The following is a 24286-nucleotide window of genomic DNA, read 5'->3' on the forward strand; positions in this document are numbered from 1 at the left end:
GACTTTTATCTCTCATTAACCACTGGAAAACCAGAAGTGGCACTGTGGCTCAAAGTAGTAATGCACTAGTGTTGAGCAAAAGAGCTCAGGGACAGTGCCCAGATCCTGATAGGTAGATAGGTAGGTAAGTAGGTAGGTAGGTAGGTAGGTAGGTAGGTAGGTAGGTAGGTAGGTACATACGTACATACATACATACTTGTGTATTTCAAATCCTTTCAAAATAGTTCTCATATTTTAGTGCATATCAGAATTACCTGAAGGGTTGTTTCAAATTTTAGATTTCTGGGTGTTCTTACATATTAGCTCAGTAGGTACAGGTATAGTCCCAGACAACTGAATTTTGAATAAGCAGACATGGGTGATTCTGATATTGATTGTTTCCAGTCTTCCTAGAGAGACGGTACCTCCCAGCTCCTGTTTCTGACAGTCATGATATTTTGTCGACCATACACAATAGCCTACTGGTGAGTCCAGCTATTCTGTAAGAGTACACCAGTTTCCGGAAGGCTGTTCTGTCTGTCTCCTAGAACGAATGAGAGCATTGTCTCTGTAGCCCTTGTTCTTTGCATTGTGGGGATTTTCTGCTTTGGACCACAGAGATCAATAGTGTCAGCTATGCCTGCGGTACCTCATTTGACTTGACTGAACAACTTCCTCAGAGTGGGGGAAAGGCAAAGGCCTTTCGAGGCTTCAGACCAAGTTAAGATTCACTAGAGGAATACCATTCGTTTCCTTAGGGGCCTTGAAGGAAATAGCCCTCCCCACTTCTTGGCAGTCTCTCCCCCAAGTCTCTCTGATTGCATATCTGAAGCACTTGCTCAGACAACTTCTGCATTAAATTGATGTAGACAATGTGGTCTCTGCTGCTTTGCACATGCCAGATAAGTCTGAGGACATCAAAATATTTGCAGTGCCCAGTAGTACCGCCTAAGCCTGGAAACCATAGTAGGCCTGTAATTTCTGTTATTTCTCACCACTATGAGCCAAGAATTGGTCACATAAAGATGAGTAAACCCTTGACCTAACATTACGAAACATGCAACCTGATGTAGCTACAGATGTGTCAACAATAACCCATGACATAGAATTGTCCTTGAAGACAGAATAAAGTAGATGTCAGATGCTCATTCTGTAATGGGGAGGTAGCACAGAGCCTGTCCATCTCACTGGAGGAAGGTCTTATGGACTAGGTGACAGTTGAAATAGACCTTGAATGACATCTGTCAAATGCAAGGAGAATAGAGAAAGCCACAGAATATGTTTAATAAAACACAGAATGAAAACCTCCAGAACTATGTAAAAATATCTACCCTGAATGGTTTCACTACAAGTAAAATAAAATGAAGTATGGTTTACCCCCAACCCCAGGGTTTGCAATCAGACTGAGATTTAGGGGGATATTTTGTTATTGTTTTTATGTGTGTGTGCTGGTCCTAGGGCTTGAACTCAAGACCTGGGCACTGTCCCTGAGCTTCTTTTGCTCAAGGCTAGAGCTCTACCGCTTGAGCCACAGCTCTGCTTCTGGCTTTTTTCAGTAGTTCATTGGAGTGTCTCACAGACTTTCCTGCCTGGGCTGGCTTCAAACCATAGTCTTCAAATCTCAGCCTCCTGATAGCTAGGATTACAGTGTGAGCCACTGGCACCTGGCTCTGAGCTATGCTTCTTAAAAGCTACCTATACTCCATCCCAGACCTAATGAATCAGATCCCTCAGGGTTGGAATCTTCGGCATTTCATAGAGTGGGTAGGAACTTGTTCTGAATTCACTTCCAAGGACTCAACTCTGAATTTTTGCAAAACCTACATTTTAACACTAGAATTAGGGTTGACAGGAACAGCCTTCTGTCAAGAGAAATAAATTCCTGTAGCATCAACAGGGCTGTTACATCACATCTGTACACTGTGCAGCAGAATGGACATGATGTCACGATTGACCATGACAGTTTGTATATTTATTGTGACAGTTTCCAGCAGATGAACGCAGTATCTTGAGGAAAGACATCTTTCTTACCCGCATAGTAGCACCATCTGGGCTGATGGTGGCCATGAAAATAGTAGTGTTTTCTATATAACCCATCTTCTTTCTAATTCACTTTTGAATTGTGTGATCCAAGATGTTCAGCAGCAGCCTTAGAACATGCTACAACCTATTTTTTCTCCTCTTATAGGGAAACAGAATTGTATAATAAATGCAAAGTTGGTCAATTTCTCTTCGCTGTAGTTTTTTTTTTTTTTTTTTTTTTGGCAAGGGCCTATAATTGGTATTCATTATCCAGCAAATGTTTCAATTAAATTCCATAAGCTGATACTATCTCATACAAGGTATGCATCAAAAATATGAGTGACTCCAAAATTGGTAGTTACTAGTGTTTCTGCCATAAGGGTCCACAGGCAATTGATCATGGTGTAGTCACTGTAAAACTATGGGTGGATGGCGAACCTATGAGAGAGAGAGAGAGAGACAGACTGACCAACAGACAGACAAAAGACAGACAAACAGAGAGATTATAGGCAACCTTCTAGTAAGAAAATCACTTAAAGATCCATAGTCTTAATGTCAATTCTGTGTCTCTGGAAGATACCTTTTATAAGAATAATTGTGGCTGCATCCGTCTTATGAAGGCATCCTTTATTCCTCTTGGAATTTGATCTCAGAGTTGGTCCCTGTGGCTTCTGTTACAATGACTTTTTCCAGTTATGTGTCTTGCTATTCTGCTCTAAGTTACCTTTTGACCCTCTCCATAGCCTGCACACATGTCTCCCTCTTCTCCCAGCTCTTTGTCCCCACATGTGTATGCCATGTTGGATTAGCTTAGTCAGGTCAAAACAAGTGGGGTCAAGGGCATGGACAGAAACTAGAAGGAAGTGTGGAAGATGACCTTATCATTTATTGCCCAAATGAGGTCACTTGAGTTTTGGGTGCTATTAATGATCTTATTGAAAACAGCAACAATGTGAACTGTTCCCAGCAAACTGAGATATGCAGCTATCCTGTATATGTTTGAACATCTTGTCTGCCCAATAAAATCATAAGTTCCTTTTTTTAAGAAGTTTTTTTAATCAAAGCTGTTTATAAGATTATTTCACTCCTGCATCTTTTCTTTCTTGTTTTTTCCTCTCCTATTTGGTGGGATTTGGTTTTCCATTCCAGGATCTTTTTGAGGTCTTTGTCCGGTTTCAACCTGGTGATTACCACCTTGCTGGGGTGAATGCCCACGTGGACAGTGGTGTCATTGGCCTTTTCCCACTGTACCGTTTAGTGTAGATGACATACTTCTTCCTGTTAACCTGGACCACTTTGCCAATAATCTCACCTTTATAGTGTCCTTGTACAACCTGCACTTCGCCATCCTTCTAGATGGGCATAGACGCACATTGTACTTTTGTCTCAGCTCTTTGCAAAAAGGGGAAGACAATCTTCCTGCAAATGCGGGAAGGTGCATTGAAATGCCTTTTCCAGTTCTTGCTTTGGTCAGAAGTGACAAAGGTATGGAACTTCATTTTAGCCGCTCCTGCTTCAGCGATGGCTGAAAAGTCCAATAAAACCCTAAGTTCTTATGGGCAAGGAGCTTGTTTTATATTTGCTTTGCAAATTCCTTGGCACATGAAACAGTGCCACTCACATTAACAAATAGTCAATAAACTCGGGAAGCAAGTGGGGAGGGGCAGAAGAAAGCAGACAACTTGTCTTTACTGCAAAAGGTGCAAAAGTTCCCAGCACATTAGATATGAGATACACACATAGCTTATGTGTCAAGATAGTTGTACAACTTCCCCATGGACAGGTTGGGCAGGGCCGAATATGAAGATCTGAAGAAATGTCATCAACAGACAGATCAAATGATCTATAATGATGACCAGGAATGTGTGTATAAATCTTGTTGTTCAAAACCATCAAAGTGATCCCAAATATAAACCAAATTTACATTTAATAGATGCTTCAAAAACATTACTATCCAATATCAAAGAAAAGCTCTGAAATATGCAGTATGGAAGGAAGTTGTGCTTTTACTGCTCCAGAGAATGTTCATCTACAAAAGGTAAATTGTAGGGAGCTTATTGCAGTATTTAAACAAACCCAGAAAAAGAATATTTTCTGTCTTTATTATCTCAGGACATTGATATAAATCAGTATGCTCTCCATTCATGTTTTGTGTGTACACATACATGCCAGTACTGAGGCTTAACCTCAGGGCCTCACTGTCCCTTAGCTTTTTCCCTTCAAGGCTAGTGCTGTACGGCTTGAGCGACACCTCCACTGATAGTCCTCCCCGATTTTTTTGGTGGTTAGAGATAGGATTCTCACACTTTCCTGCCTGTGATCCTCAGCTCTCAGCCTCCTGAATAGCTAGGAATACAGGGGTGCATTTTTGACACTTAGCCAGCTATGCAGTTTTTTGCTTTTTTGGTGGTGGTGGTGGTAGTAGTGGTGGCGGTGGTATTTGAGACAGGATCTCAGTATATTGTTCGGGTTGGTCTCAAATTCCTGAGACTCAAGTAATCCTTTTACCTCAGCCTCAGCCTCCCAAGTGCTGGAATTGCGGGCAGGTGACACCGCCCAGCCCAGCTGTGTGGTTTCTTTTAACCATTTATCAGAATACATTGGTAACAAATCAGAGTCTGAGAATTTGATTGTCAACCTCAAAATGTGAGCCCAAATTTTTCCTAAAACTAGGGGCTGGGAAGGTGGCTCCGTGGTAGAGCGCTTGCCTTGCATGCATGAGGCTCTGGGCTCGATTCCTCAGCACCACATAAGCAAAAAGAAAAAGCCGGAAGTGGCGCTGTGGCTCAAGTGGTAGAGCGCTAGCCTTGAGCTAAAAAGCTAAGGGACAGCGCCCAGGCCCAGAGTTCAGGCCCCGTGATCGGACCCCCCCCCAAAAAAATTTTTTTTTCCTAAAACTAATTTCAACTAAATGGGAGTTTCTACCATGGGAAAAAGAACAGGAAGTACAGCCCTCTCTGAGGCATCATCCCTGCCCTAACCTGTCCAGCATCTTCACCCCAAAACCCAACGTCCACTGTGAAGCAGCACGGAGGGCACAGTTCAGGGACAGGGTTAGCACATAGAGGCTGAGCAGTGTGTAGGGGAGCACATGGAGGCTGAGTTCATTGATCTGAATCTGTGTGCAGCCCCAGCACGCTGCCTTCCTTGTGCCTGGCTCTTTGTTCTTTCAGCTTGCTGGATGTAAATGATTGCAAGGATCAGACGGACCTGAACATCTCAGTACACCTGTCATAAGTTGTGCTGGTTCTGCATTTCCTCCAGACATACTGTCTTTAGAGAGTGACTCCCAAAGTTCATATGCCTAGAACCCCCAGCTTTAAAACTGGGGAAAACTCATTACTTTCTCCTCGTTTACATGTTTGTGTAAAGAGGAGATAAGCATAAGTGAATTGGGGGTACAGAGTACTTAGACAAAGAGAAAAAGGGGAGATATATAACATTATATTCCATTTGCATACCCCTTTGGGGATTCTCAATCTTCTAAGTTTTTGTTTTACTTGAGCCTGAGCTTCCTGATCTATAGAATGACCTATACTAAGTACTTTCAAGATGACTTCCAAATAGAAGTCCTATCAATCTATGATTTTGAAACATTTTTCTTTACTAAGAGAAGAATGGATTTAGCAGTAAAATACCATGACATCAAAGGTATTGATATTTAGCAGGTATAATTTATTCCCTTGAACTATACCGGACACATTTAAGAAAGGTGCTTTGTAGCACAGTTTATCAAGGAAAGTAATCCAATTTCCCCATAGTTGTGTTTGTTACACATGAGCTTTGCTCTGGGTCTTCTTAAATTGATATAAATTAAAATGTGTTTAATTTGAGAGACCTGCTATCTTTTTAGCACTTTCTTCTAGACAAAGGTCATATAGCAAACAGAATAAGGGGAGAGATAAGGGACATTTTCTCCAGTCTTCTGGTCCTCTGCTCTAAAATCTTTGAAAAATCACTGTGATTAAATAGATGGCTCAACTTTCTCTTTTTTTTTTCTTTTCTTTTTTTTTTTTTTTTTGTCATAGGGCTTGAACTCGGGGCCTGGGTGCTGTCCACTTTGAGGCACAGCTGCACTGCCAGTTTTCTGGTGGTTAATTGGAATAAGAGTGTCACAGACTTTCCTGCCCAGGCTGGTTTTGAACAGTGGTTCTCAGATCTTAGCTTCCCGAGTAGCTAAGATTACAGATATGAGCCACCAGTGCCAGTCTTCTAACCATTTTTAAATCATCATTACCTTCTCTGGGATAGAGTATAGCTTGATTAACTTTTTAAGTCTCCAGGTCCATGATTGTATGGTTCAGAAATTTTAGTCCCAATTCTCAGAAGTAAACCTATGCAATTAATTACGTCTGGAGCTCAGTGTTATGTATATCTAGAACACTTTTCACTACAGCCACCAACTATAAATACCAGCCTCACGCAGTAGCCTTCAGCTCTAAGTGTTAGATGGGCCATGTGGCCAGCTTTACCATCCTTGCCCTCAAAGTCTGTACAGAAGACTTCTCGCTGTACAATCTCAGATGTAGAACTCAAAGGATTGTCTCCTGTCTTCCTAAGTATGTTTCTATGTACAGTACTACATTTCCTTATCTTAAAGCCTTTGTTCTGAGGTACTTTAGTTGGTGAACTGTGGTACTACACCAAATCTGAAATGAACTTTAGGGTTCAGTGTAATTTGAGATCTTCGGCTATTCACTAAAGAAATTCTTTCTTTCATTCTTTCAAGTAAGATAACAGAATTTCTCCCAATTCTTTCATGAGCAGTATGTTCATGATTGCCTATTGTGTGCCAGGACCTCTGCTGTCATTCATGTTACAGTCTAGAGGAATACAAGGAAGTGACAGTCATTCAGGGAGGCTTTCTCTGAGAAAGCTGGAGAACTGGAGTTGAGATGGACTGGTGACCAGGCAAATTTTGGTAGCTGTGTCTTCAAGGATCTTAGTCATATACTCAGGAGACAGTGGGTTTTTTTTCTGGTTCCTTTCTATTGAACCAGATCAATTTTAACTGAAAAGAGAAAATAGGCAAAAACTGTTACTGTGTGTGTGTGACAGAATTCTTGAACTCAAGCTTAAACTCTCTTCTTTTACTTTAGTATATATTATTACAAGCAAGAGTTTTTGTGATGATATTCACCTTTGCCAGAAAAAAAGAAAAGTCTCTTGCACAGAGAGTAGTTTGGGAAACCTGGGCATCTCACTGTCCTCCAGTGGCATGTTCAGCATGCCCAGCAAGCTGGTGAACACCAAGTTCATCCATCGATGGTTATATTAAAAGCCACATTCAAAGGGAAGAATCTGCTCAGCTACCACAAGTTTATTTATTATTTATAAACAATTAAAGGGCATGGTTCAAATGAATTCAGGCATCTGGAAAAGTCATTATTCATGTACGGATCAACTTAAGCATTTGTCATTGTCCCTGGCGACTTAACATATTTCTGTGCCATGGGACCTCAAATTATATTAAACAGAGTAGATATTTAAAAGTCTTCTGTTCAGTTTAATGGTTGGCCTCATTTAAAATTAGCCCTCACTTCTCTTTAATATATTGGAATAGGAAAGGAGGGAAATTTCTTTTTTAGAACCTATTGCATTCTAAGGATGAATGCAAATTATCCTACTATGATTCTTAATGACCCACTATTAACATAGTAGGAAACCTAGTGCATTAATGCAATACCTCTTTTCACATCATTACTCCTAATGGAACTGTTACCAGGATAATAGCTTGACCTTTAGCTATAGATTCAGATAGCAAAAATATATTCTGCTTACCCTATACCTCTGTTCACACAGCATATTGACTGTTTCACATCAATGTAATGACAATCTTTTGGCCTTGTTCTGAGTCTGCATCATGATTGTAATGGAGGGAATAGGATTTCATCTTCAATAGCTAGATTCTAGTTAAAAGTCTCTTTTGAGTTTGGATGTCATCCATGAACTGCAATGTCAATAATGTGCCCAGTGGCACATTATTTTGTTTTTGTTTTTTGTTGATCCTGGGGCTTGAACTCATGACCTGGGCTCTGTGCCTGAGCCTCTATGTGATCAAGGCTAGTGCTCTATCATTTGAGCCACAGCATGACTTCCAGCTTTTTCTGTTTATGTGATACTGAGGAATTGAACCCAGGGCTTCATGCATGCTAGGCAAAGCACTCCAGTAAGCCACATTCCCAGCCCATGAAGTAGTTATTTGTTAGAGCTATTTTGGTAGCTGTGTCTTCAAGGATCTTAGTCATATACTCAGGAGACAGTGGGGTTTTTTTTTCTGGTTCCTTTCTATTGAACCAGATCAATTTTAACTGAAAAGAGAAAATAGGCAAAAACTGTTACTGTGTGTGTGACAGAATACTTGAGCTCAAGGTTAAACTGTAAAAAATTTGACCTGAAGCCTTTCATGGAATGGGAAAAAAACATTCCACAGCCTTCCCTTTGGGTCACCTAAATTTGTCAGTGGACACACACACAGCTGGATCCCAGCACAGCCAAGCCTATTTGGGTATTTTGGAACCACTTCTCTCCGATGGATGATTATCAGCATTTGACAATTGAAGATAGGGTGCTCTGGAAATTAATTGTATAAATATGTGTGACAAATAGGAAAATGTTTACTTTCTAAGCTAACACGTTCAGCCGTTTCTGTAATACATGTTTTCACATAATTAAATATCTTCTTTATTTGCTGAAAGCAGAACTTAAAGAACCTTTTGCGAATTCTCCTGTTAGTAAATGTTATTGTGGTTGAGTGTCAATAAAACCTTGTTTCTTTAAATGTATTCTGTTAATTAGTACACTTTCCACTAATTCAAATGTGCTTGTTTACTCCCGGTTAGTCTAAATTTTGTGAGCTCCCATGTTTGTTTCCACTAGAAGCAACCCTAGGAAATAGCTCTGTATATTCATCACCTTTCTCTTTAGTTTCTAGGCACTATATACCAGGTACGTTGAGGGAGACTGAAGAACCTAGTATATAGTAGATTTAAAAGTAAACCTATACTCCAGGGAGATAGGGTAGAGCCTTGGTATGGGTATTCATATGGCTCTGAGGAGACTGTCGTGTGGACAAACAGCACATGCTCAGGATGCATAGCATTCAGCCTGTTTTGGATGCTCTGCTCATTTTCCCCGTAACGTTCCTCAACTTCCACTAAAAGCATGCCACCTTTCAGTTAAGCACATTATGTGTGCTTTGGGGGCTTGAGAGGATTGCCATGATTTTTACCTTACTGTTTGGGTACCATTTTCTTTTGTGGAGGCATATTTTCACAACATTCAGAGCAAGGAAACAGCAGAATCACACAATGATTGAAACACAGCTGATGATAGCCACCAGACTGCACAGCGTGCTGGAATTTCAAAAGCTTTGCTGTTGAAATTTCCTTTTTTTTTTCCCCATTTCTTCTTTTGTTTTTAGAACCACACTTGGTCAAAATTGCAGGTATTAAAACTGCAAACAAGGTGGGCATGCTGTATCTCTTCAGCATCTCTCCCAGAGGGAGGCTGCTTGCTCTCCTGTGCCCCATGTAACCTTCAATGGGGAATTTGGTAGGTATTTTCCCACTCCTTAATTCTGCTTCCTAACCAGGCCCCTCCTCTACTCAGGTGGGGCTGTGATGGAATCTCTCCACCAAAGGTCTTCTCATAGCTGTATATCTTCTTCTATCTGCCTCAGTCTCTTGTCATCTTAGATAACCCCACTGTCCACATGAAGATCTATCTGACTCCCTGGCCATAGGGTTTCAGGATGGCATCTGTGGTGCCTTTTACCTCTTCTGCCTTGCAGTCTCCACCACTGAACACATCTTTGCATCCTCTCACACAGCTCTGCTCTGTCACTGCTATTTGATGCTCACTGTGTCTGTGAGACTGTTAGTCTGCATGTCTCCTGCCCTCCCCATGGCAAGTGACATCTCTGTTTGCTAATCCTCTGCCACCTCCCATTCCTGATCCCGCGATAACTTGAAGTCTGTGAGCCTTTTTTTAAGTCTTACTTCCTCCCCAAATTCAAGAGAAGGGAGGGAAGAGTAGAAAGGTGACATAATTCACTTCAACATGCTTATAACTCTGTTCTTTTTTTTAATTTATTTTATATAGATGATGTACAGAGGGATTACAATTACATGTGTCAAGTAATGAGTGCATTTTCTTTCCTTTCAGTGTCTTCTCTTTCCTCACTCTCTCCCAGTTCCACCGCCCACCTCCACCCATGAGTTCTATAGTTCACTTTTATCAGTGTTCAGTGAGCTCTACTCCTGTACTTTCTCCCGCTTTTTCCCTCGAGTTCTGTACCCCCCCCAACTCTCCCAAAGATATACATGCAGATATATCATACATAAGAAGACAGAATCATCAAAAAATAATCTTTTAAAAGATCTATTTCAAAATTTTGGCATTTCAATTATATATATATATATATATATATATTATATAAATATAAAGAGGCATCTAGGCATTGTGCCTTTGTTTCCCTTGTAAATGTATCCCTTTTTGATAACCCTGTTCTTTTGCTGAACCTGTCCAGCAGCCCTGGGCCAGCCCTAGCAACCAATGTCCTAGCTAGTAACAAGATACTGAGGAAGATGATAGCTGCCTGTGAATGACTGTAGTCACCCTATCCACTGCTGGAGGCCTTCCTGTTTGTCCCCGACCTGCCGCTTTCCCAGTCTTCCCAGAGACCATTCCAGACATTCGCATAGGCTGCATGGTCCGTAGTGCCTCACCGTAAAGTTCCCTGAGTCTTGACAGCACTAGAAGCTGTCGGTTCCCTTTCCACTTAGAACCACTTGCTCTTTAACAAACCCCATTTCTGGACCCCTTGGCTTTGCAGTCAGTTATTCCAAACTTCTTCCTGGACTTCTCTGCCCTCTTTTAAAAATTGGTGTTCTCCAGGGCTCTGTGCACAGCACAGGGCATTTGTTTGTTTGTTTTACTTGCAGGTTTTCTGCTTCATGGCATTTTCCCCCAGTGTTCTAACTATCACATATACAATTGGCCAACTGTGTCAGCAGGTCTTACATCCACAGATTCAACCAGCCAGAGACTGAAAATATTGGGAGAAACCACAGCATCATTTTTTAAAAACTGCCATACTATACAACTTGTGACTTGGGAGTTTAGCAGGCAAAAGACTGTATTCAATCACCAGTTACCTCCCCCCTACCCCCCATACCCCCCCTCACCCCCACCAAAAAAAAATTAGAACATGCACAGACTTTGTCTTACCATTTCCTAAATAATACAGTAGGTTACATAATATTTACATTGATCAGATATTGTAAGTAATCTACATGTGATTTTAAAATGTATAGAAGGGGGGCTGGGAAGGTGGCTCAGTGGTAGAGCACTTGCCTTGCATGCCTGAGGCCCTGGGTTCGATTCCTCAGCACCACATAAGCAAAAAAAAAAAAGCTGGAAGTGGCACTGTGGCTCAAGTGGTAGAGCGCTAGCCTTGAGCTGAAGAGCTGAGGAACAGCGTCCAGGCCCAGAGTTCAGGCCCCATGACCGGACCCAAAAAACAAAACAAAACAAAACAAAAAAAAAAAACGTATAGAAGGATATAAGCTATATGTAAATGAAGCAATAAGATACTTGAGCATCTCAAGATTTTGTGGGAGGGGGGAAATGGGGACTTGAACTTAGGGCCTAGAACTGTCCTAAGCTTTCTTGCTCAAGGCTAGTGCTCCACCCCTTGAGCCACTGCTCCACTTCAGCTTTATTGGTGGTTAATCGGAGATAAGAGTCTCATGGACTTTCCTGCATGGGCTAGTTTCAAACCCATCCTTAGATCTTGGCCTCCTGAGTAGCTAGGATTACAGGCATGAGCCACCAGTCCCCTGCCCATCTAAGGATTTTGATGTCCTCCAAGGTCCTGGAACCAGCTCGCATGGAAACACAACTGTGTTTGTCTCCAGCCTAGCCCCCTGCCCTGTACTTCCCTAAATCTCTGCTAGCCATCTTCATGTGAGTATCATATAAATACCCACATCAGAACTACAGTGCCCCACCTTTCACCTCATAAACCTTTTCTTTCTTCAGTATTTGCAGTATCATGTGATCCACACACAAAAAAAAAAAGGGGGGAAAAAAGCCAATTGTTTTTTGTCTAGATACTTGTCTCAGGCAAATGTAGTAACTTCCTGAAGAGATCCTCTACTTCTACTCTGCTTTCTCCCAAATTGACTCTTCCTTTGGCTTCCCTGTAGCTCTTTTGCACAGTTAGGTTGCTTACAGTTGAGATCACATACATGTATACCTTTTGGTCTCCTTTCAAATTATTTCTTTAGGATCTATTTCTAGGAGTAATAGTACTGTCCATATTTCTCATGATATATTACACTTCTTTCCCAAATGGATTTTTGCCCACTTTGCTCCTCAGTAATATTTGAATGTTTTCACAATTTTATCAGAACCAGATATAAGCTTTTTAGCATATTTTTAGTTTAGCAAATAGAAAGTATATTTCTCTTCTTTGATTTACATGTTGGTTGGACATTTTCCCTAATACTTTATACTGTGGATTTGCTCTGTTTGTTTTCTATAGGGACTTTTGAGGTTGCTCTTTTATAAATATTGAACATTCTCAGTCATATTTAATATAGACAGCTTTTGTTATTCTGCTCAAATGTTTCAGTTTTTCTATCATTAAAGCTGTCGGTATTTTCCTTTGTTAATTTCTTTTTTTTAAGGAACCCTTCTAAAACATTAAAATTGTCAATGTTTTAAATACCACGAAGGCAGTGTGATGTGACTGCAGACTAGCTGTTGACCGTATGGAAAGCAGATTGAAAAGGGGAGTTTCGAGTGCTCAGCACCATCTGATGCAGAAGTGTCAGCCCCAGTGCCTGGTGTGCAGTCACACACGGTGCTTAGCTTTCCTTGAGGTCATCCTCCTGTCTTACCTTTGTCCTGCCCTATGATTCTCCAGGGTTTTCTTTGTGCTTAAATAGGGTATCTCTCTCCTTGGACATAGTCCAGTAGGCAAGGGGCTGACTCAAAGTAGAACTGCTATTTCTATATCAGAATGTGTCATTTGAATTTCACTAGGACATGCTGCATGATTATGTTGAGTACTGATTGAGTTCATGGGAGTCACCATGAGATCATCTTTGTGTGTAGTCTTGCATTTGTTTTTGAGTCTACAACAAGAAAAAAAATGTGAAGTCTTCTAGTGCTGAGCTTTGTCATTGGGTTGGGGTTAGGAAATATTTCCTCCTTCGTCTCCCAGATGCATACACACAAGATAGAGACAAGTAAATGAGCAGTTTGCTTACAACCTTAGTATTTCTTACATGTAGCCATGGCCCATCTGGTCACCAGCTTTACCCAAAGGAATATGCTACAGATATGAGAGATGTGTGCTGCAGAACTGATTTCCTTTAGAAATTCATCTTTGGGGACAAGAATAGAATTCAGTGGTGAAGCACATGCTTAGCACATGCCTAATTCTTCCCTAACAAAAGGGAAAAGGAAAGGAAAGAAAAGAAGGAAAGAGAAAGGAAAAGGGCTTGTTTTCTTCTTGGACTATATTCCTAGTTGAGACTTGCTCATTTGATCTGTTTCAATATTTAACAATATTTCACATTTTCTTACAGTTTTCACTGAAAAATACTGTACTGCTAACCATGTGGATAAACTTCCTGGCCCCCGAGACTGGGTACAAATTCTACAGGATCAAATTAAACTTGCCAGAAGAAGGTTAAAAAGAGGCTCAGGTAGGAATAAGCTGGGTTTTTTTTTAAGTAATTGCAGAAATACTTTATTGAATTCTTCGACTTAATAAAGCATAATAGTTTCCTCTGAGATACTGTGGTATCATTTGTCATTTGAAGGAGTCGCTCTATGTAATGTGCTCTCTTAAAGTCATACTCAAGAATTTTGAAGCTCACCTTAAGACTGAATAGTAAAAATATGTCAGGCCATTTGTTTTGAATAGCACAAGTCAAGAAAAGATGGTCAATCTCATTTGTCGTCTGACATTTAAAACTTTCGTTTCTGTGTATTGATTTTTGTTTAAATTTGCATGACATTTTAAAGGTCCTAGTAACTTAAGGTGGTGTGTGTGTGTGTGTTTAAATTTTTAAAAATCTGACTATGGCAGTTTATGTATTATTCTTCCAGGAATGTGAGCGCCAGTTGGGTTGTGATTAAATCTGGTCATTTGAAATCTCAGCAGGCCAATTTACCAGTGAGGGAGCTTTCTGAGGTTGATTTTCCTACCAACAAGAACAGTTATCTCTTAAGGGGCCACAACTCTCTAGGTATTTTTTAAATCCCATGTAAATTGGTACATCTACTATGAAAAATGGTATTCATTTGAAAATTTCTTTAAAAAAATAAAAATAGAACTTCCATATGATATGGCAAACCACTACTGGGCATAAATCCAAAATCAATGAGTATGTTGATGAGCTTTCTGCATTCCTGTAGTCCCTGAGTCATTTTACTTTTTTATGTCCTGGGCCTGGGCCTTGAACTCAGGGCATGGGTACTGTCCTTGAGCTTTTGTGCTTAGGCCAGCTGTCTCACTACCACTTGAGCTACAGCTTCACTTCTGACTTTTTTTTGGTGCGTAATTGGAGGTTGTCTCACAGATTCGCCTGCCCCAGCTGGCTTCAAACCATGATCTTCAGACCTCAGCCTCCTGAGTAGCTATGCATACATTTGGGAGCCAGCCGTGCTCAGCTCACTGAGTCATTTTTCCCAGTAGCTAAGATCAAGAATAAACCTAGCCTACCAGTGGATCAATGGATACAGAAAAGCATGGTATCTACATACTTTTTAGCCTTAAATAAGAAGGAAGTCCTGTCATTTGCCTCAACATGGGTAGGCCTGGAGGATGTTTTGTAAGTGAAGCACAGAAATATAAATACCACATGCTCTCACTGTAGAATCTAAAGGAATAGAATGCATAGAGCAGTGAGTAAACAAGGCTCCAAGGGGGAAGGGGAATTGGGGACAGATGCCAGAGAATGCAAAATTTCACTGAGACAAAAAGAATAAATTAAGATCTACTGTGTAATGTGTTGACCAGGAGCACCAATTCTTAGTATACTTGAAACTTCCCCACAGTTTGTGGTGCAATACATCTGTTAATTAGTTCACTAAGCCATTCTACAGTGCGTGCATATTTCTAACATCATGTTGTACATCATAAATATATACAAGCTCATTTGTCAGACAATAAGTAAAATAAAATGAAAAGAATTGAGATCAAACATCATGATACCCAGCCCTCAAGGATTCCCTGGGTCAAGAGTGTGCGGCAGGTTGGAGGTAGACTTTGGGTGATGAGATGTTGCACATTTTAGATACAATGGAAGCATATAAGACCACACCTGCAAAATTGTGTGAGATTCTGTCTCCAAATCCATTTTGTGCTGCTATAACAGAATGTCACAGACTGGGTAATTAATTAGTAGTGACCAGTTCTGGTTCACAGTTCTGGAGGCTAGAAGTCCAAAATTGAGGGACTGTAGCTGGCAGAGGGCACATGACCTGTATCATCTCATGGCTGAAAAGCAAAATATTAAGGAGAAAGGGAGATCGACCTCACCCTTTTCTAAGGGTGAACCCCTTCCTATAATATGAACATTCATCCATTCAGGGGGCCAAAGCCCTTGTGGCCTAATCTCCTCCCAGCGCTGTTGTAACACAGTAACTTGGGGAGAAACATTCAGATCCTAGCTAAACAAATGCTTATCAGGGAAATCCTTCCCAATCAAACACTGCCCTCCTCATCAGCCTCATCTCCACCAGCCATCCACACCAGCTTTCTCCTTGTTCTGGAAATAAGCTGGTTTCTGCCCTGCTTCTGGCCTCTCTGAACCATCTTTCCTAAGCGCTGCAGAATCTTCTTTGGAGCCTAGCTACCTTGATCTTCTGCTGCCTGCACAATCATATCTTTGCTTCCTTCGCTGGACTAGGTTAGAGCTGCTGCTGAGCCATGGTTGTGTCCCAAGTGACACACAGGAGCACTAGTGTGAGACAGGGCTGACTCAAGAAATATTTGTTGAGTGAATCAGTGAAACTTTCAGTGATCCCAGAAGGAAGAGACTGTGGTCCACTACAAAGAGGTCTTGTTAGTTTTGTTGAAATGGTGTGAAAGCCTCGTCACTTCCTTGAGGTTCAGGAACTGTGGGTGGCAGTGTCCTGAGCTCTGTGCTTAAGAACAAAGTCTGTCTGGGCCCCTATAGCTCACATCTGTAAATCCTAGCTACACAGAGGCTGAAATGTGAGAATTGAGATTTCGAGCTAGCTTGCGCAGACAAATCCGTAAGACGTTTTATCTCTCATTAACCAGCTGGTAGTGAATGTGTGGTTTGAGTGGTAGAGGTTCCGGCCTCCAGTGGAGAAGGGGAAAATGTGAGGTCTTGAGTTTCAGCCCAGCCTTGTGGGAACAACATTCACCCCTTCCTCACACCTTATTTTCTCCTCCTCAGCCCTTCCTCGCACTTCTTTTTCTGCCTCATCTCTTAAGCACTGTCTGTACACCTTTGCCAGGCTCCTCTCTCCTCCCCTCCTCTCTCAAAAGTGCAGCATCTAATCCTCTGTGTCCTGGCCTCACCCAGAGCAGACTAACTGGAAAGATCCATCTCCTGCTGGCAGAACTCCTTCACCTGTGTACCTAAAGGTCAACTGCTTCTGCCTTGCCTTACCTGGCAAAGCCCCACTTTATTAGCAATTACATCACCAAGTCCCCCGTCTCCCCCCACCCCATCCCATTTCCTGGAATGGTTGAGTTGGCAGCAAAGAGAAACTATCTTCCATGGTTGAAAGACTGCAGCTGGTGAAGGGCGCAAGAGCTACGTCGTTCTGGGGCAGAAGTGCAGGGAAGGTGAGAAGGGAGGAAGGTGAAGGTCAAGTGGGCTGTCACCCCTGACCCAACCCAAGTCCCTTCCTGAGCGCTGAGGTGGCCTTGCAGCCCCTCAGTGTGTACAGCCCAGCTCACATTTCAGGCATTAACCTGCGGGGCGCCCGTGATGACAAGCATAAACTGGCCCTTGTTGTCTAGATTCTGCCTTGAGAATCTTGACTGATGAGTGTGCAAGAATTTCCATTTACCTATTGATCTGCAGGAGGAAAATTGTTGATTCCCCAAAATGAAGAAACATTAAACATGGTATTTAGGTTTGAGAGAAAGCTACAGTGTGTTAGAAAGAAGAGAAGTAAGTCTAGCATCAGTAAGCCCAAAGGTAGAGGATCAGTGTAGCTGAGACCCAGCTACACAGCTACCTTTGGTCTGCCCACTACCTGATAACAACTGTGCTGCCAACTTTGAGCCAGCCTGGGGCAGGCCAGGTAACCCCTGGGCATGCAGCTGCCTCTTGGTGCTGGTGGGAGCGGACGGGGACATGTGAGAAATACCTATGGTTCCCTAAGAGCATGAAAGAAGGAAGTAGATGAGCCCAAACTGTTGCTGTTCCTAACTGGAGGGCAGCAGACCCACCACCCAAGAAAGAACAAGAGACCTTTGTGATCCAAATGTGTGCCTCTCGCTAAAGAGAGTGACTGAAAGTCCCTTTCTGAGGACCTAAAATGTTAAGAAAAACCTGGAAGGTCAAAGTCATGAAAAGGAGGGAGATATTAGAGAAGGCTGCTCCCAATGATAGGAATGCAGCTTTAGTAGGAATGAAAATAGCGAGAAAAAGAAATGCACAGGTAAGCTGCCCAGTAGGTTATCTGGATGACAATTTATATTTTCAGTCTCTTTGTCACAGCTATCAGTATTATGTGTAATGTTTTGGGGTTTTTTGGGGGGTAGGTTGTGGGGCTTGAACTCTGGGCCTGGGTGTTGTCCCTGAGCTCCTCAGCTCAAGGCAAACGCTCTACCACTTGAGCCACAGCACCACTTCCAGTTTTCTGGCGGTTTATTGGAGATAAGAGTCTCACAGACTTTCCTGCCTGTGCTGGCTTTGAACCATGATCCTCAGATCTCAGCCTCCTGAGTAGCTAGGATTACAGGCATGAGCCACCAGTTCCCGATCCGTGACCATACCTTAACAATCACAGCATTTCTGTTAAGAATCACATTTTAAATGTTCATTCCCCCCTCCCCATTTACTATTTCTTTAGAACTGTAACATGATCTCTCGCCCTTCCCTTCCTCTGGGAAGCTTTCATTCACTCAGAAGCTTTGGACACTGTCTATTCCTATTCTGTAACATTATGGCACTTGGCCTGGTATATTTTAACTTTTGATCACTGAGTTGAGATGCTCTGCCTTGACATTTGGACTGTATTTTAAATAGATTCGATGAGTGATTAGGAAGTGGGAGGTGGCTAAGACAGAACCACCCCTTGATCTCCAGACAGAAATCCTGGCTCATCAGCCAGGAACCACCAACTAGAGTTTGTCTTCCTACTTTGTCACCCTGCATTCTGGGGCAGCAGAAAAGCAAATTGAAACCAGAGTGCCTCGAAATTTGTACAAAGGGACCAAGAGGCCTGGATCAATAACTAGCTCTTGTGCTGTTTTTGTCTTGATTATTTTCCATCTAAATGATAATACAAAGTATGTCATAGATACTCTACAACTTCAGCCTTATTTATCATCTTTGGCTCAGGTCCTAGAATGAGGTACAGACCCTGGCTGGGCCACACTCATCAGTAACCACTGAGCATAATCTTCGGTGCCTCTGGGAAAATTAGTAGCCAGGCCCCCATGGGAAAGGTTGTTATGCAAATCCAAACAGAAATTCATTTGGGGTTCTCATCACATGGAATAATTTTTTTTATATAACTAAAATGATTCCTTTCCTGGTGTGGATTTTTTTTATCATTTTTATTAAACTACTTCCTTAGCTGAAATCACAATTTATTATTTGTGTGAGATCCCAGGGTTAAAGCCGTCACTGCTAGTAAATTTTGATTAGACTTGCTCAATCTTTTCTAAATTTTACTAGACTGTCAGAGGGAAGAAGGATTGTGAACTTACAGTTGCAGACAGATGTTATAATTAACTTGATATGATACCGCGATGTCCTTCATCTGTCACACCTGGCCATGATCATGAAGCTGTCATATGCTAATTTACATAGTTTACATAGCTTTTGGTTCTATGTGTTCTCTTCTGACAGAGTTACATAGGTCTGTTTATAAAAAGTAAGAATAGCTGGACTGTACCTCAAACTGGTGTGTGCATGTGTGTGTGTATGTACATGCATGTGTGTGCGTGTGCAAGAGTAAAAATGAGCCAGGCGCTGGTGGCTCACTCCTGTAATCCTAGCTACTCAGGAGGCTGAGATCTGAGGATGGCGGTTCAAAGCCAAGCCGGGCAGGAAAGTCAGTGGGACTCTTATCTCCAATAAAACTACCAGAAAACTGGAACTTGAGCTGTGGCTCAAGTGATAGAATGCTAGCCTTGAGCTGAAGATCTGAAGAACAGAGCCCAGGTCCAGAGTTCAAGCCCCACAACTGACAAAAAAAAAAAAAGAGTAAAAATGAGGACTCAGTATTGCTTTTGCTTGCTGCCAGCTGAGTACTGCCATGTGATAGGAATGACAATCCTCATGTGTCCAAACTGTCCATGTGCCAGTGTGTTCAGCCTTCCATAGGGACATAGAGCATGCCACCAACATTACCCAGCAGCCATAGCTAGCACTGCCTCTGTGCCTGGCATGTCAAGGCTTTGGGGCCCTTTCTTTGTGAATGAAGGACCTCCCTTTGCAAAACTACTAAGGAGAGTAAAGTGTGTGTGTGTGTGTGTGTGTGTGTAGCAGGATTTATAATGCAAGGTTTGCTTTTTTTTCTTTTTTTTTGGTCGGTTGTGGGGCTTGAACTTGTCCTGGGCATTGTCCCTCAGCTCTTCAACTCAAGGCTAGCACTCTACCACTTGAGCCACAGCACCCTTCCGGTTTTCTGAATGGTTTATCAGAGATAAGAGTCTCACGGACTTTCCTGCCTGGGCTTGGCTTTGAACCGTGATCCTCAGAACTCAGCCTCCTGAGTAGCTAGGATTACAGGCATGAGCCACCGGTGTCTGGCTCAAGGTTTGCATTTTAAATCTTAGAAATGAAGCATCATTTGAAGAAACTTGATTTGTGTGTGTGTGTATGTGTATGTGTGTGTGTGCATGTGCCTGGTGGTACTGGGGTTTGAACTCAGGGTCTTGCTCTTGCTAGGCAGGTGCCCTCCAGCTGACCCATTCACAGCTTCCTTCATGACTGAACTGAAGGCAGTTTGGCTGGCAGCTTGTGGTCCTGACTTTCCAGGTATCTCTACAGAAAGGTTCAGTCTCTGGATTCTCTAAGGCTGACTCCAGTTCTACAATTGGAATTCACTGACCTGCCTGCCGCACAGTTGAGCAGTCCATTCCAGTGCTAGCTGGTTTTTGTTTTTGTTTTTTTGAGGGGGGGGCGGTTCCAGTCGTGGGGCCTGAACTCTGGGCCTGGGCACTATCCCTCAGCTCTTCAGCTCAAGGCTAGCGCTCTACCACTTGAGCCACAGTGCCACTTCCGGCTTTTTTGCTTTTTGCTTATGGTGCTGAGGAATCCGACCCAGGGCCTCATGCATGCAAGGCAAGCGCTCTACCACTGAGCCACCTTCCCAGCCCTGCTGGCTGGTTTTTATGGCAGTGCAATTAAAGGAAAGTGAATTAAAATTATCAGTGATTGACAGAATAAGGCTCAGAAGATTTTTTTAAATGAATTTAATGCAGGAAAGCTGATTTTCTGCTATTCTCTATACCAGTGGTTCACACTTGTAGTCCTAGCTACTCAGGAAGCTGAGATATAAGGATTGCAGTTCAAAGCCAGCCCAGGCAGGAATGTCTTTGAGACTCTTATCTCTAGTTGACCAGCAAAAAGCCAGAAGTAGAGCTATGGCTCAAGTGGTAGAGCATCACTAGCCTTGAGCACAAAAAAAGCTAAGGGATTGTGCCCAGGTCCTGAGTTCAAGCCTCTATATCATCACAAAAATAAAATACATTTTCTTTATTTTAATAATGATGTTGAAATCTGTAATGTGAGCCAACTGAAGCGAAGAGGAAGAGTGTAGACGGCCATGTACACTGGAGTTATTTTAATTGTATTACTGTGTTCAGCAAAATGAATGTGTTCCCTGAAACTAATGAGATTTGTGTTTTATGTTCGTAACCAGCAGAGGTAGCTGACGGTGATGAAAGACTGGACAGCATTTCTCTACCACCAACAGGTAAAACATATTTACATTTTCATCACCCCCTGCAGAGCACAGGCTGGGAAATACTGGCATTGAAAATGCTTTGCCATTAGACATGCAGATGCTTTTGCAAGCTGTTTGTACGTAGCACACCCAGGCCTCGGCATCCACAGCTTCTCAAGAACCTAGATTCACACAGGTTTTGAAAAGTGACCTTTTTATTTTTCCCTCACTGTTTTCAGATTCATCTACATCTCAAAAATGCAAATCCTAGAAAGTTAGGATGAAAAAGTTAGAATTACAAAATGTTTCCATGTAAAATGAAATCTTCACTTTAGCAGTAGGGATCACCAGTTTTCTGTGACCAAATTCAGACCTCTGCTGTCTTCCCTTACTTCCTCCAAAAGGCCTCTTGAGAGGCCATCCATCCATGTTTTTCATACAGGAAAGAACCAGTCACTGCTGGGTTTTGATTGTGTGACTAGACAAGCCCGTCTGTCAGTATGAGTGACACACTGTCCTAATACTTGACCAGATCGGCAACAGAGCTTTAAAGCATCTGCTGCACACAGCTGTATGCCACAGACATGACTCTGGCCTCACAGTATTTGAGTCCTATCCCTGCCCCTGGCCTCCTGAGAGCTAGAGGGACAGTGAGCCATGTGCCAAACAATTGATTCCCTCATTTGGCCTCAGAACTTCGTTGTTGCCTGCTCTCAAAAGAATACCTGAAGATTCCATCCACAAAATACAGACATCCCCAGAGAAATCTCGTAACTGATAAAGCTTGAATCAGTCCTTTTCCTCTAGAGAATCTAGTCTGTATAAGGATTCCTAGTAGACTTCCTTGTGGTCCCATGTTCATTGGCAGCACCATCCGAAGATGGCCACTAAAGCAGAGTTGATGGGTGAAGGATGGGCATATTGTAATGAACTTGAGAACAGCAGGAAAACCCAGCTGTGTAAATGATACATTGCTTTCTCTGAGATGAGTAGCTAAGCAACAGATCGATGGACAAATAAATGAAATGAGCCACATAGTACAAAAAGGATCTGCCTGTTTCAGGTCCTTCCCATATATAGTCATTATGTCAAAGGAATTGCTCTTATTGGGCTATGTGTCCACATTTGTGAATTAAGAGAATTGAAATATATGATCTCTGTTGTTCCTTCCCAATCTATCATTCTCTGAATATCAGGACAACTAATATCAGTCTTTATTCTTAACAGTCCCAGCCCATTCCCAGAAGATGCAGGCAATACTAACCGTACTAGTGTTAGTGTCTTCCTGCTCACTACCCTGTGGGCGTCGGTACCAACTATCCTAAAGCCATTTGACACGGTGGGTTTCAGTGAGCTTTTGTTTTCATGTGCCTTGATGTGATACCTTTATATTTAACTGGAGGTAGAAATGTTGGATGTGAAAATTGAGTCACAGGGCAAGCTAGAACAGCCTCACGGAACCGAAAAGGCTTTGGAGGAATCAGAATGAGAAGGAACTTGAGAGATCATCTAGTCCAATCCCTGCCTTTTTTTTTATCCAGTCCTTTTATTTTTACAGGAGAAAAGGCCTGAGGGCCCAGAAACATTAAATGACTTTCTCAAGGTCTCACAGCTGGCTGAAGGCTTGGAGGGACCCCAGGCCTCCTCGCCTCCCAACCATGACACCTACACCATAGCGTTGTCTTATACCTAAGCCAAAGTCAGCTTTTCTCTGCATGCTTCCTACAAGATTCTAAGAGCTGATGGATGTACTGATCCCTTTAGGATTCCATTTTAATGTCTCACAGTCGTCACAGAATGTCTGTCATCAGTGTAGCCACACAGCTCACTAGAGTTTAAGCTCATTCAAGTCCTTTCTCAAAATTTGCCTGAGGCTGTGAGGTCATAATGGAAGAGAGTAACAAAGGTCTTTCACCTGACTACTGAAAGTGATACAGATTACGAAACAGCATGGGAAATTAAAAGTTTGGTCATTTTTGAAAAGGAGAACTGAAGGCACAGATTGGTGCTCATATTACATAGTAATAAAATAATATTGATAATCTAGCGTGTGTCTTAGTTGCCTCTCTAAAACCCAGTCTGGTCAGCTCCTCGGAGTGTAATGTTACTGCTAACACCCTCCCATGTCCCTGATATGAGCAGCAAATGTTGAACTCCAGCTTCTTGCACACCTGTGTCTTATTCCTTGGACACAGCCTCACCAGAACCATGGAAGCCTCCAAGGGTTCTGATATAGACTTCCATTTTCTCATGTATCTCAGCTGATCAAGCGATCCTTTCACATACTCAACAATGCTTTGTTTTCTCCTCTAAGAGTCTGGGTGTATGGAGAATGGAAAGCTAGACATCTTTACATGGTGCCCTAAGCCAGAAGTGACTTTGCAAGGGTTTTAGTCAGGCAGTCAAATGACAGTTGTTTCCACCTAGTGCTTTTAAACAACCTTCTGTTTGTTTGACTTTAACAAAAACAGATACAGATTGTATAATGGAGACGCATGTTTTCTTAATGTATTCCCCCTGAGCACTGTTCAGTGAGCCTTTTGAGCAACTGCTGGCCCATCAGGGTGTTGTGGTCTGGTGTCTACATACCTGTCATCAGACTAGAGAGAGAGAGAGACAGAGGCAGCTACTGAAATTCTGTGACACAGATGTGGAGACAATGTTGGAGAAGGGAAAAAAGAAAAAGCCTCCCAGGATCTGGGAACAACTGGCAGTTAAAAAAATAAGTACAGAGATGGGCTGGGAAGTTGGCTCAGTGGTAGAGCGCTTGCCTTGCATGCCTGAGGCCCTGGGTTCGATTCCTCAGCACCACATAAGCAAAAAGAAAAAACCCGGAAGTGGCACTGTGACTCAAGTGGTAGAGCGCTAGCCTTGAGCTGAAGAGCTGAGGGACAGTGCCTAGGCCCAGAGTTCAGGCCCCACGACCGGACCCAAAAAACAAAACAAAAACAAACAAAAAAAAAAGTACAGAGAAAATGAAATCAAAACATTGCTTTCTAAAATTTAAAATGAGGCCCTTGCTGGATGTCAGTGGCTCTCATCTATCATCCTAGCTACATAGGAGGCTGAGTTCTGAGGACCACCATTTGAAGCCAACCTGGACAAGAAAGTCATGAGACTCTTACCTCCAATTAGCAACCAAATCTGTATATGCATT

At 42.3% G+C, this 24286-nt stretch overlaps 1 protein-coding gene across 5 annotated transcripts in view; it reads left to right on the forward strand.

Moving 5' to 3' along the window:
• Window positions 1-24286, forward strand: part of Bend7 (BEN domain containing 7) — a 78835-nt gene that overhangs the window by 51919 nt on the left and 2630 nt on the right. For 2 of the 5 annotated variants that reach the window (XM_042686280.1, XM_042686284.1), the window contains 2 exons: window positions 13602-13721; window positions 21106-21159. In XM_042686280.1, coding sequence (XP_042542214.1) covers window positions 13602-13721; window positions 21106-21159 — 174 coding nt within the window. Of the gene's footprint in view, window positions 1-13601; window positions 13722-21105; window positions 21160-22687; window positions 23169-24286 lie in introns of those variants that run through there. The other 3 variants (XM_042686282.1, XM_042686283.1, XM_042686281.1) reach the window with 3 other exon arrangements.

This window comes from Dipodomys spectabilis, unplaced genomic scaffold, assembly GCF_019054845.1.
Source record: "Dipodomys spectabilis isolate Male_0828 unplaced genomic scaffold, ASM1905484v1 ptg000096l, whole genome shotgun sequence".
NCBI classification, from domain to species: domain Eukaryota; kingdom Metazoa; phylum Chordata; class Mammalia; order Rodentia; family Heteromyidae; genus Dipodomys; species Dipodomys spectabilis.